Here is a 13,026-nt window from a genome sequence, read left to right on the forward strand (position 1 = left end):
AATTCTCGGTTACTCGGTTGTTCACTGGTTCTCTGTTGTCACTCCCGCTTCTCAGTTTCCCCCAGTGGTTCTTGTTAAATTGTATCCTCCCCCTGGCTTGTAACTCATTGGTTGTTTTCTCCTTTCACCGGGGTTTTCAAATTCCCTATAAAACTGAGGACGAGCTCGGGCGGAGCCATCCCATCCCATCGAATTAAACCTGTTGGAAGCCAGACCCGAACAGCCTCTCTCTTCCTTTGTCTCTGAGCTAACGTGAGCTGATGCCATCGGCTCCTGCCGTGTTCCCTCTGCACAGAAGCCAGCTAGCTCACCAGCCCAGCCAGCAGCTCTTTTCCTGATGCCGAAGTTGCTTCAGCGACACACAGAAGTAGCGCAGCTGGACTGTCTCTGACCTGGGGCATGCCAGAGTCTGTGCCTCGAGCACCCTAACACTGTGTTAGCTGTCCAATGATGTCAATCTTCATGCTATTCTAGAAAGTATTCTGCCTAGTGAAATGACATAGTTAGAGGAAAGCAAGGTAGGACATCCATTCAAAGCCTCCTATAATGGGACAAAAATAGTTTCCTCTCTTTTGTCTCCTAATTGTCCAGCTGTTAACACAGCTCTTCTGAAAATATTTTGTTTCATTCGTGCATAACCCGTAGGCTAAAGTAATCCAGTTTTAATCTACAGTTTAATGAGGGTAGGACCAGTGGTTCCAAGAACCATTCTTTCCATTATCCTTAGCCATCCATTCCAGAATGGAATAAAATGCCTCTGAAATGCTTGATTCTCACTCCCAGTTAGTTCACACAATTAGCTTACAGTAGACACCTTGTGTTTATAGTAAATGAGTTGAAACTCACTGAGAACACCTTTCCAAATATTATTGGCAGATTTTTCAGCATTGCTGTTTGGTTTTTTGGGTTTTTTTTGTTTATGACACAGAGAAAATTTAGAACCAGAGCCTGTACAAGAAGTGAGCAGACTCCATGCAATCAAATCCTGTCAACCAACATGAACAATACAAATAGGTTTATGACAGGACAGTCTCACAGTATTCTAAATTCTCCCACTTTGATATCACCTGATACACTTCAAGGGTATGAATATCTGTGGTAATCAAGTCAGAATCACAATTCCTGGAGCTCCCTCCTGTCAGTTACTGTGTAAATTAAATGAGATCAATACTTCAAGAGAAGAATATTTATCAGCCCAATTATTGTAAGAGGAAAGTAAGGTGGGTAGTTGAATAGAAGGGAGAATACATGAGAAAGTACATAATGCCTACACAGAAAAATTCCCACAGCTGGGTGCAATGGTGTTCGTGGAAGATGCTTTTCACATAGCAACCCTCCCTTCCCTTACACTAAACATGCAATAAAAGCCTTGTCATCAAACAGCTTAGTCTTCATTAGAAATGCTAATGTCTTAAAAACTCTTCAGCAACAGAAAGCTTATTCAAGCTAACTTGTATCCCCTACTCTTATACAGAGCAGGTCTCTTGCTTTTCTGAGTATTGTATTTAAATATAATTTATTTAAAGTTAAGCCGTATTTTTTATTGTTTATTTCATCATAGTGATAAGCTGTCTTCTCTCTGGCACATCTTTTCACTGAGGAGGAAGAAGGCAGCTTTAAAGTTCACCTTTCTTTACTAATTCTTGATAATCAGGTGGTTTACACAAAAGCACCTGGCCTTGGGTGCAGCCTGTGGCCTCATAAAGATAATGCAGGCTCCCTTGCTCTCCTGCTCTTTGCTAGTCAGCCCCCAGCTAACAGGTCAGCCTAGCAAACTTGTGTGTTCTTTTTCCAAGGTCGCATCTTCATGCCTTTATGGACTAGCACCACAGCCTTTGTGCTCTCCTGTCAGCCACATGGTAGGCACCAACAAGTTTAGTGTGGCAAATGGTGCTACGGAGAAGCAGAGTTGTTTCAAAGCAGCTGCTGATTGACTAGAAGAATCTCCTGGAAATATTTTTCTCCAGCACACATTCCCATCCTGCCTCATGCACCAGGAACAAAGTGTACTTGAGAGGTATGTACCTGTACTTGTGTTTGGGTCTTACTGTCAGCATGGCTATAGAAGCACAAAACAGCAAAAAGGCTGTGAGGAAGTCATGCTGAGCAGTGTCTGCTGTGACTGTGGTGCTGCTAGCCCTGGGATTAGCTGGTTAGTGCCACACAACTGCTGCCACTCACAGAACAGGCACAAACTTACAGCCTGGTCCCTCAGTGTGCCTGGTGTGAATGTCCTGTGCTACGGCTCCCTGTGCCTGAGGGAACGCTATAGCTCATCAGCTCTGCTCACCAGCCTGTTTCCTAGGAAATGGTTTGTGGTGCACAAATTTGTGCAGGAAACCCTAGAATAAGCCACGGTTTTTAGTGACCTGACCTTTTAAAAATCTGGAGACATCCTGAAGTTGAGGTATGTTATCCTCTCGGTAGCCACAGTGTTTCTCAAGCTGCTGGAAAGCATCCAGGTACTGTGTACAGGCGTGAGTAGGGTAAAGGCTCCTCAGCTTCCTGTAGACTTCTCCCCTGAAAATCAAAAACTGTACAGCATGAGACCCCTTAACAAATGAGTCCTTATCTGTCCTATCTACAGATCCACAGAGAGATGTAAACCCCCAGCAGACATCGTGGTCTGAAAATAGGAGCTCAGGACACCTGGTGCTTGAAAGCTGGTGCTGGTTGGGTGTAGCAAACCAGAAGGGCTTTTTGCTTCACTTTTCCTTCAGAAGGTGTCCTTTAAGGACACCTTTAAGGACTCTAATACCCATACAGAAGTGTTTCTTGATTAGGCACCTTCTTCCTTACGGTGTTGGAGGCATCAGGGAAATCCCAGGGAGAGAGCTGAATCTGGGATACTCTGTTGTTCAGTTTAGGAACGGAATGAATCGGGTATTCTTCCCTTTCAATACTGGGGTAGAACTTGGAATGCTGGTCCTTCCTTTTCCATGCTGAAGCCTAGCCTAGATTTGCCTCTTAAAAACCTCAGAAAAAGCACCTTTTCTGATACTGAAGAGTAATATCTGGACAGGTGAAGAGGTTTGTATTTTTGTAGTTCGAAATGCCTGGCACGGGCTATGTGTTTGAAAGATATGCCAGCTTCTTGAAATATTTATCCCATTAAACAGAAAGAGACCAGCTGAAAATAATATATGTAACCTGATTTGGGCACAGGTTTTAAGCTTCTCACAAACTTGGTGGTGCTTGGATTTAGAGTTGTGGTTTGGAATATATTTAGCTGTTGCAAAATAAGCAAGTAATAATAGGATGGCAAAGAACCTTATAGAAATGGTTATTTTTGTTCAGACGTGGCCCTAGGGTGTTAACAACTTTATAAACATTGTTTTATGAAAATTGAGATCATTCTTGGAAATGCTGGGTACGGGAAATGACCTTTGGTTGGTTTTGTAATTTTTCTTTTTTTTTACTATTATTATTATTACTCTCTTTTTTTGTGATGCTATTGTTGCTATGGAGGTGATAGCCAGTCCTTGGTAAAGGCTCTTTATTTTTACGAATGTCTTGCGCAGCATGGGAGTAATGAACCAGAATGAAGCGGGGAGGAAAACCTTAGGAGGAAAAAAAGTTAAAAGAACAGAGGGAAACAGTGGCTGCTGTCACTATTGCAAAAGCCACAGGAGACTGGGCCATTTCCATGGAAGAATTAGGAAAAAATGAGGAGGACTAGAGTTCAAGTGTTGCCCTGGCTTATTTCCTCATAGAATACCACTGACTTCAGTGGGGTTGCATGGGATTTGAACCAGCGCATGGTTCATGCCCAGACTGGAGTCTAGAGAGAGCAGGCTTGTTTACACTTCTGCACATATGGTCTCTTTTATCAAAGTGTCATTCTGCTGTGTGTCCAAACATTGGCTACCACAGAAATGCAGGCGGTCCCAGAGACCAGTGATGAACTATCCAAAGCTAAATGTACCTCTAAGACAATCATCTGAGTATTCTCCAAAGTCAAGGGAATAGCAGGTATGAAAGAACTGCTGGAAGCAGAGTCTATGGAACACTCTAGAAAGGAGACTCCTAACAAAAGATGGAGCCAGATGCTTGAAAGACTTTGAAGGCAATAACCTTATTTTACATAATTTCCTTATTGTTCAGGAAAAAAAAAAGTGGCACTATTCAACTTCATTATGAAGATGTGACAGGTGCATCCCCATAATTTTGTCCTGAATTCTCTGTTTTTCTTACACAGCTTTTACCCATATGGCATCTCTGACTGCTTAGATTCAGGGCCTTCCAAGAAGTTGTTTTGAAAACAAAAGCTCAGATCATCTGTACCCTCTGTTTTCTGAAAGTCATATTTCTTCACTGGCTTGGTTTTCATTTTTATAACCATGTTGCTTCAAACTGAAGGCATTCAGCAACTCTTCAGAGTGACACCAAGGGAATTTAGTCTGTGCGACAAATTTTGCCTGCAATTGCACAGTGCTCGATTAAGTTGTGCTGTAATGCAGCTGACCTCAGGGTACGGCCTCAGGGGGCTGAGATAACAATTGGGAAGGCTAATTTTGGAAACAGCTTTACTTAACAAGGCAACCTGGGTTGCTGGGGTTGGCTGTTTAGGGAAATGGGCAGATACTCCTTTAAAAGTCTATTCTGTTGCCACAATGGGTCTAATTCTAGGTGGAGAAGAGCTGGAATGACGAAGGTTGGCAACAAAAGAGAAAAACAGGAAAGAACACAAAATTAAATTTTCTTAAATGTGACATTCCCACACGCCATCCCATGCCAAGATTGTTGGCTGGTGGTAGTAATCATGAGCATGACACTGACCATCAATCTTTGACTATTGAAAGATGCTATAAAAACCTATTTGAGCTTAATAAAAATGTGTCCTCCTGGATGAGTTGGATGCAAGGTTTTTATGTGGTCATGGCTTTCTGTGGCACAGTAGATTTTATTTTAAATAAAGTAAGTATTGAAAGAGATGGGACAGCAGTGTGGTTGAGGTTCTGGCATGACACAGCTAGTCTATGGATTTAAATTCTGGCATTGGAATAAACTTTGCATGTGATTTAGGGCAAATTACTGAAGTTCTCAAGTTTTCAGTTGCGCAGTTAGAAAATGTGGTCTTCATTCTTCCTTTCTCCCACCTAAGGCCTTCTTTCCATTTATACTGTAAACTTTTGAGAACAAAGACTCTCCTATGTGCATATGTGGCACCTTGCACAATCCCAGGACTCTGCTCTTACTTGAGGCATTTGGACATATTAATGCTTTGTAGTAACATGCAAATGTGTAATTCCTGCTGCTTACTGATATATTTTAAAGTCAGTGGGAGAAAGTGGAAAGAGAGGTATTTCAAATCTGCTCTATTTCAAATCTGCCACATACTTCACATAATGTTTAAAAATATACTTTGAATTTTAATTTTGTTTAATTCATTGGTTGATTTTTTTGTTGTGTTGGGGTTTTTTTGGGTTTTTCTGGGTTTTTTTTGGTTTTTTTTTGGTTTTTTTTTGGTTTTGTTTTTGTTTTTTTTTGTTGTTGTTGTTGTTGGTTTGGTTTGGTTTGGTTTTTTTTGAGTGGCAAACCTTCAGGAAAAACAAAGCCCCAGTGAAGAAATGCTGTACCCTTGTAAAAGTAACTTACCATCATTTCATATGATATCTAAGGCCCTTTTACAGTTTAAATAATGTACCCTGGAAGGGTATTTCAAAATTTCCTCTACTTTCAGTTTGAGAAAATGATATGTATTCACATTAAAAGCAATGAATACTTGTAGGAGAGCAAGCTATTCTGTGAATATTGAGTTAGCCATATCCTCTGAGTGAATTTCCATCCCATGAGTGAGCATTTTTCTCCTGGGAACAGGTTTGAAAAGGTGGTATTTTTGCCAGCACCATGGCTATGGTAAATTAGAGGTCAGTTAGAAGTTATTCTGTAGGCTCCAGGTGTTTTCTGGGGATCAGCAGGAAGGGAGATGGTCAGGAAAATGCCTTTTGCTCTAGGATGTGAATAGTTAAGACCAGCCCAGAGAATGGCATTCTGCAAAACAAATGTCCAGAAGATGACATTTAACCAAAGAGTAAAATGTGGGGTGGATGAATACAGTTTTAAAAAGGTTATAGCTGTCTCACACTGCCAGTCTTTCCTGGGACCGTTGTGGAATGGCACAGGAATTGGAGCAAAAGTACCAAACTCACCAAGTTGCTGTTTCCTGTGCTGTGTACTCGATGTGAGGTAAAGGGTCTCCTCTGTAGCGAAGAGAAGAAATATGACATGTGTCTCAAGAAAGTTTCAAGTTCAGTTTCCAAGTACTATATTTTTGTTTTGCCTGCACCATGAATATTTGCTGGAATGAAAATAGAAACAGTAAAATAGTAAATAAGGAACTATTTTTTTGTCTTGGTCAGCTCTGATGTTGGCATTCTCTGCTCTGTTACAATGTGGGGAGGAAACAGAGGGATATGTAAGAAAGAGATCTGTGTTCAGAAGGTTTACAGATGGAATAAGAGACCTTCAGGCTTGCCATCACCTCTGCTGAAGGCAATCTAGCAAGCAAAACACAGTGTGTGCCTGGAGAGTCCCCCCCGGAGGATGTGATCAGCACAGTACTGTCACAGAGAACTTTCATAAAGCCGTGAGCAGAGAGCTGCCCAGGCATTCACTGCATGGTTAGCACTGACTTCTCTGATGGGTGTTTTTTTCTCCTCTTCCTCACTGTTGCTTCTTTTGTAGCTCTGAGTCAGTTCAGTTCTGCTCTTGGGCTGTTCTGAGCTGGTCTGACTCTGGTATTTGATGGCAGAGAGAAAACTGTACTCAGAAGTCTCACAAGACTTTGGAGACCCCACCAGTTCCTGGATGCCATGAGGCTGATAATCCACGATCAGTTTTACCTATACCTTTGATTTACCTTATCAGAAAGCAGGGTAATTCTGGTGAAGGCTTGCACATAAAGGTGGAAACATTTTTATTCTCTTACACAAGAGAATAAAATAGCTTTGTATATTTTATATGTATATACACAAGAGAATAGCTTTGTATATTTTTAGGTAGTTAATGTGCATAGATGGAGACATTTAAAAAAGGAAATAACAAAAATAATAAATTGCTTTCCACTGTTAAATATATATATGTTAGTAAATAGTGTTCCTTAAATTTCCCTGAAAAAGATTAGCCTCAGCTCAGGACCGAGTCCTAAAAGGAACTAGAAAATTGAAATAAAGAGGCATATTGAAATCAATTCTGTTAAAACAAAATCCGGCACTGAGCTGGGATATGTGAACGCAATCTTAAGATTTTTGCCTTAAAATGTATTTGCTGTGTTGTCACAAACGCCAATTTTGTATGGCGTGAAAGCTTTTGTGCCTGAATTTTGTTCTCTCAAAAGTGGCCCCACTGATACATTAACAAAATATTACATCTCTGACATTTCTTGCACATGAAGTCTGAAAGTACATGAGGAGCACTGAACTCTCCCTTCAGCAGCCTTGTACTTACACTCTGTAATTAAAGGCCAGGTCAGCAAAGAACGCCCTCCGTTTGTTATACTCCAGGTCAGCGTATCCCTGGGTTAGAAAACAATTTGGGGGAAAAAAAAGCCTTACATTATGAGAGATCTGTGGGCATAAGTAGAAATCAACAGAACCAGCACTGGATCTGTAGGAAGTACGGGCTCCCCACCCAATCTCCCCTGTGCATTTATTACTATGTTGTGAAAAACAGACTCAGCGGTATCTGTTTAAAGGGGAAGTTTACCTACTGAATACCAGAATTTTCCTTCTGCTCCTTCTGTGTTTACTAGAATTTAAACTTCAAGCAGGCTTTGCCAGCTATTGCATATGCATACTGACATGGAATCACATTCCTTTTAATTTTACATCATTCATAATAGGAATTAAAACTGAAATCTGAAACTGTGTGCTAATATAACTCATAAAACAGAGTTGATCAGCATCACTGTTCAAATATTTATTATTCTAAAATATTCAGAACTTACTGGAACCACTTGGTATACTACAAGCCAAATTTGTCCCTTAGGTTTATTCGCACAATTTTTAGTGTAGCAATAATACCAGTAAGCCTGCAGTTAATGAATGTTGTGTGCGTGAATCTGAGGAAAGGGCTGGATCCTGGGAACATGTTTATTTTGTCATGTGCTGTGGATAATATGTTCATTCAGATGCCACCCTTGCTTGTCAGTGGCTGTAACAAGTCCATTTACATGAAAAAACACGAAGAACTGTTGGGCCAGGTTTACATAGATGCTGTGACCTCTCAGCTTTGCCCCTGCTGTTCTGAGGGCTCTGCACCCACCCTCTGAGCAGCAGGAGCCTCCCTGGGGGACCTGCAGCCAGTGACAGGGTGGCCCAGAAACTGGTGTCACAATGACATCAGTTTGATTGGTTTCAGCCAGTAAAGAGAAAGTAAAGAACAAACTGAAGGTGTGGAGATAAACAACCCAAACTGTCTACTTGGTAGGAAATGTTTATGCAAAATCTTTCCTGAGCTACCTTGAGCTACCTGTACATCAGCTTCTTCTGTGCCTTCCCCCAGCCTCTCCATTTTTTGAGCCCTGCTCAGAAGCATGATAAACAAGCCCATGCTGTGCTCTCTCCTGCCACAGACAAGCGATGTTCAGTGCCTGAGGTAACTTGTTTTCAACTTGTTAGGGATTTCTAAATTGCACTACATTCTGCAATTTAAATTTATCCCCACTCAATACTTTGGTTACTCTGCACCACTGCTGCTTTCTCTCAACTTCTTCAGTGCTCACACCTTCTATTTGGCAAAGATGAGGGGAACTTGGTCCAGTTCAAAGAATTCCCAATACATGTTAATTTGTCTAATGAGAAACAGCCTAAGAGCTCAGGAAAATTACAAATACTTGGACTGTTTGCATCAGAAAGAAATGAGGAAGAATTAAATATGCCCTGATTATTGAAGATATGAAGCTCTCCTAGAGCATTATAGTTGAATAAGTGATCCTCAAAACAGAAGACAGACTTATAGACTTGGAAAGGCCTATTTCATATTACACAGGACTGTACATAGCTCACAACAAAATATGGTTTAAGGTTAATGAAAGGGACTAAATAGAATTCAGACATGTAGAGAAGGGAATGACAAAAACTTTCTTGTAGATTCTGTTGACACATATCTATACCTGCACTGCATTTCTCAGTGCAAAGTATGTCCTTTTTCTTTCCTTTCCATGCATCCCTTCTGTGTGATGCTTGACAGGACACAATGCTGCTGTGACCTGCCTTGTTGATTGGCAAACGGCCCTTTGGAGTCCCTTTTGTGTCTGTGTCTAACTCACACCTCATCTGTACTAAAGCTGGGAAACTTTGATGAGAAATGAGTGTTTGTTTGTTTGTTCCCAGTACTTTGCCTTAATATTATCACTAGAGCAGGACTCCACAGTGCATTTTCCCCTTCCCTCTCTTAGAGTTTGTGCTTAGGGCATGGCTAAGAATACACATATAAAGCTCTTACAGTAAAACCCTTTTTGTGGTCCACTCCTGCAGGGACTCATGCAGTCCTTAATTCCACTGAAGATGAGTTTTTATCTGCCCCTTTGTTTTTGCTCTTCGTTCTAGAGTATTTCTTTACTCTTGAAGTTTCCCTTACAACATCTCCCTACAGAGAGTTTCTCTTTTAAAGATGAAATAACAGTAATGTTAAACTTACAGGCTGGCCATGGTCCAAACTGGGATCATACTTCGTGATCAGATGGTGGCACTTGTCCAGATCTTGGATTTTTCTAGGGAACCAGGGCACTGGAGAGAAAGCAGAGAGTTAAACAAAAGAGTATCAAATAAATTTTAGAAGACAGAGTAAATAAAAGCTGTGATAAAGATTAAAAGCTTTCTTTTTATCAATATCTAAGAATATTCATATCTACATGTTACCATAATTGTCATCGTACATGCCAAGTTGACTTGTTTCCTGGCCAAACTGACAGATTGGATGAAAAATTATCTGAAATTAACTTGCTGTGATAATCTCTCAGTTTTAATTAGTAGAAACAATTTTTAAAGGCAAAAATATCTTTTAGATCAAATGTGCTGTTCTGTTTGACACAGGACAGCAAATTTATTTCAACATTCTGGATTTAAGAGTATATTTTGATCTTGTCTAAAAAGCAGTCTTACATTTTCATACCTTTAAAAGTGAAACAATATTTTAAAAGGAAAACGTGAAATTTCTAAAATTTCTAGAAACTGAACAGGTCAAGAAGCATCTTCAAGTTTTTTCCTTCTGGCTCATTTTTTTTTCCAGCAACATTATTCTTTAGCTAAACTTCCAAACAGCTTCCTTCTCATGAAGTGGGAAGCTTTTCCAGTGACTAAAATTAAAATAAAGTGTGAACATTTTAATTTAAATGTCAGTATTTATGAGAAATTAATTTAAAAAGAAGTGTTGGAAAAACACAAAATTGATTTTGCTTTCGGAGGTCAGACTGATGCTGTAATCAAACTTTCTGTGGTACAACTCAGGTCCATTTGGGGTCACCCTTAATCTCATACTGGACAAGACATCAGACATCTCTGTACTGAATGTTAAATATAACTTTTGCTGTATTATATTATATCCAGGCACATCAAGTTTAGAAAAGTACAAACCTAAAAATACTCAGATATTGGGGAAACTCCATTTTTTTCATGTCTTACAACCAATTCTGTGATACAACAGAAGAAATACCTGTTTGACAGATGTCTTATGTGCACCCAGAACTTCTTTCTGAGCCTTTGTCTCTGGCTGTACCAGTGGTTCTGCATGCAAGGTACCTTTCCAGCCATCTATTACCATATCCCCTCAAAACCTGTACCTGATCACAGCTGCCCCCGGGTATGTCCCCACACACATCTTGCCTGTTCCTTGCAGAATTGAATGTAAACACACCCTCTTTCGACAGTGCCTTGTTTTTATTGTAGTTCCACATCCTGGCACATCTGAAACCTCCCAAGTCCCAAGGAAATCCTAAAGAAATGCTTCTCCAGCTCCTAAACCCTCTTTGGCTCTCCAGTTTCCCTGATAATAGTGATGCCCTCTTGATATCCCCACGGTTCCTGAGAACAGCTTGGCGTGGACTGCATCTTGTAGTTAGCCTGACAGTGAATTTCAAACAATACCCAAAGGTGCCCAAATGGGTCTGTATTAGTTAAAAGTGCTCTGGGAATGTCTGTCTGGCCTTGTCAAGGGAGGGAAACCCCATGGCAATTCTGTATTCAGAGAACTCAGCCTGTGAGCTGGACCCTCAGTCTTCTCTTCTGTCATCCTCAGGATTGTATTAGTCTCTAACGGCTGTATTCACCCATTCCTGCCTGCAAACAGGAAAAATACCTGTCTGGCCCTGTGTTTTTCTTGAAGCAACCAGTTCTCTGCACAGCTCTCAGCACACAATCTTCCTGTCATTGAGGAGTTTCTAGTTTCTCCTCAGCTTTTTGTTCTGCTGCTCTTTCTCATCTCCCTCTTTGCTGGAACACTTTTCTCACCTCAGTTCTGCTGGCTATGATGAAGTGCTTCTCTTTCTGAACTAATGGCAATGGAAAGCAGCCATGCAGAGACAAATAATGAATGCACAGTCACTGGCTTTCCAGACAAATTAAATTACTATCATGAAGCTGAAGCTAAAACTAAAAAAGTTACTCCGAAAGAACAGCACTAATAGATGCATACATTGCTTACCTTTGTCTTCTCTGCTGGCTTTCAGATCCTTTGCTACTCTCTTTAAGGTGGTGATGAGGATACCAACATCAGCACTGTGAACTTCACATTCAACAAAAATGTCAAGATCATCAGCAGAGTTCTTGGGCTTTTTGGTTCGACGGGTTTCAAAGTGATAGATTTGAGTTTCAAACATCTGCAAGAGCCAAGTGTTCATATGATGAAGCTTCTCCGAAGACTGAAAATCCAGGTAAGTCTAGATACACTTCCACAGTGTCTTTAAAAGGTGACTAAAAGAAGTATTAATTAGAAGTGCATGCTAAGCAATGAAGACCAATAATGTCTGGTTTAGAAAGAGCTAAAATACAGACAGAGCTAAAGATTAAACACTGTAGAAATGGCTAGAGAGAGAATGAGATGAATGATGAATACTGTTGACTGTAGAATTTCATCTGTGCAGAAATAGTAAACGAATGGCCGGGTAACTTAAAACCCTGCCAGAATGAAAGCAGATCTATTGATGTCTAATAGCACCATAATCGTCAAAAAATTGGGAAAATAAATAACAAGTACAATGCTTTTCTTTAGAGTTATTCATTTTCCCAGATGAGAGTGAGCACCTGGTGGGGGTACTTCAAGTGCCCAGACTACATAATGCCTGTGTGGTTCACAGCTCTTATAGTCTTTGTATCTCCTGCCAAATATGCAGAGAAAATTCACTGGCTTCTAACATCTCCACAGTCTGAGTGCTTGAAATGCTGGCCACCACAACTGCTAGAAAGAAACAACAGATTGGTATCTGCTCTAAACAACCCTTGCATAAAATGTTGATTCTTCTAAGAGACTGTGCCTAGATGCTCCCTTCCCCCAGAGCACTCTCCCTCTTTGCCCTGAGACCAGTCCGCCTCTCTGAGCAGCTGGAGCAAAACCAGGACAGTGAGAAAGGGGGAAGGCAGCACAAGGTGCAAGTCAGGCAGGGAGCAGGAGAAGGGTGAGAGAGGGAGAGATGCAGACTGGGAGACATGAAGGCAGTAGGGGCAGAAGAGAGGGCTCAGCAAAGGAAGGGAATATTGAGGTCTGTACCTCAAAGACTTCAGCTGCCTTAGAGAGCTCAATCTTCCTCACGTTGTAGAGGGTGAGGGTCAGAATGAGAGAACCTCTGTCATCTTCCCTGTTGGAGTCCAGGCTGCCTTGGCTGTTCAATGACTGTAAGCCACACATCTTCTCCTTGTTGGCCTCTTCTTTTGGGCCTGAGATCCCCACCAAATCCATCTTCATTGGGAGATAGGGGAGGGGATTGCAATAGCCAGGTGTTGAGTGGAAACTGCCTGAGGGTGAGGGAGAAATGGCCCAGGGAATTGGTGGGACTGGAGATGCAGGGTGTCTGTGTGGGCGGTGAGCTCA

The 13,026-nt window shown here is 41.1% G+C and overlaps 1 protein-coding gene across 1 annotated transcript in view; it reads right to left on the reverse strand.

Moving 5' to 3' along the window:
* Positions 1-13,026, reverse strand: part of LOC121675565 (tyrosine 3-monooxygenase-like) — a 35,039-nt gene extending 22,013 nt beyond the window's left edge. The window contains exons 1-6 of the mRNA XM_042051130.1: positions 12,706-13,026; positions 11,644-11,818; positions 9,643-9,731; positions 7,450-7,517; positions 6,153-6,203; positions 2,375-2,520 (exon numbers count right to left, since the gene is read on the reverse strand). Coding sequence (XP_041907064.1) covers positions 2,375-2,520; positions 6,153-6,203; positions 7,450-7,517; positions 9,643-9,731; positions 11,644-11,818; positions 12,706-12,900 — 724 coding nt within the window. The 5' untranslated portion in view covers positions 12,901-13,026. The remainder of the gene's footprint in view (positions 1-2,374; positions 2,521-6,152; positions 6,204-7,449; positions 7,518-9,642; positions 9,732-11,643; positions 11,819-12,705) is intronic.

This window comes from Corvus kubaryi, unplaced genomic scaffold, assembly GCF_017639235.1.
Source record: "Corvus kubaryi isolate FWS band 111438036 unplaced genomic scaffold, C.kubaryi_AGA036_p1.0 74, whole genome shotgun sequence".
In the NCBI taxonomy this organism is placed as follows: Eukaryota; Metazoa; Chordata; class Aves; order Passeriformes; family Corvidae; genus Corvus; species Corvus kubaryi.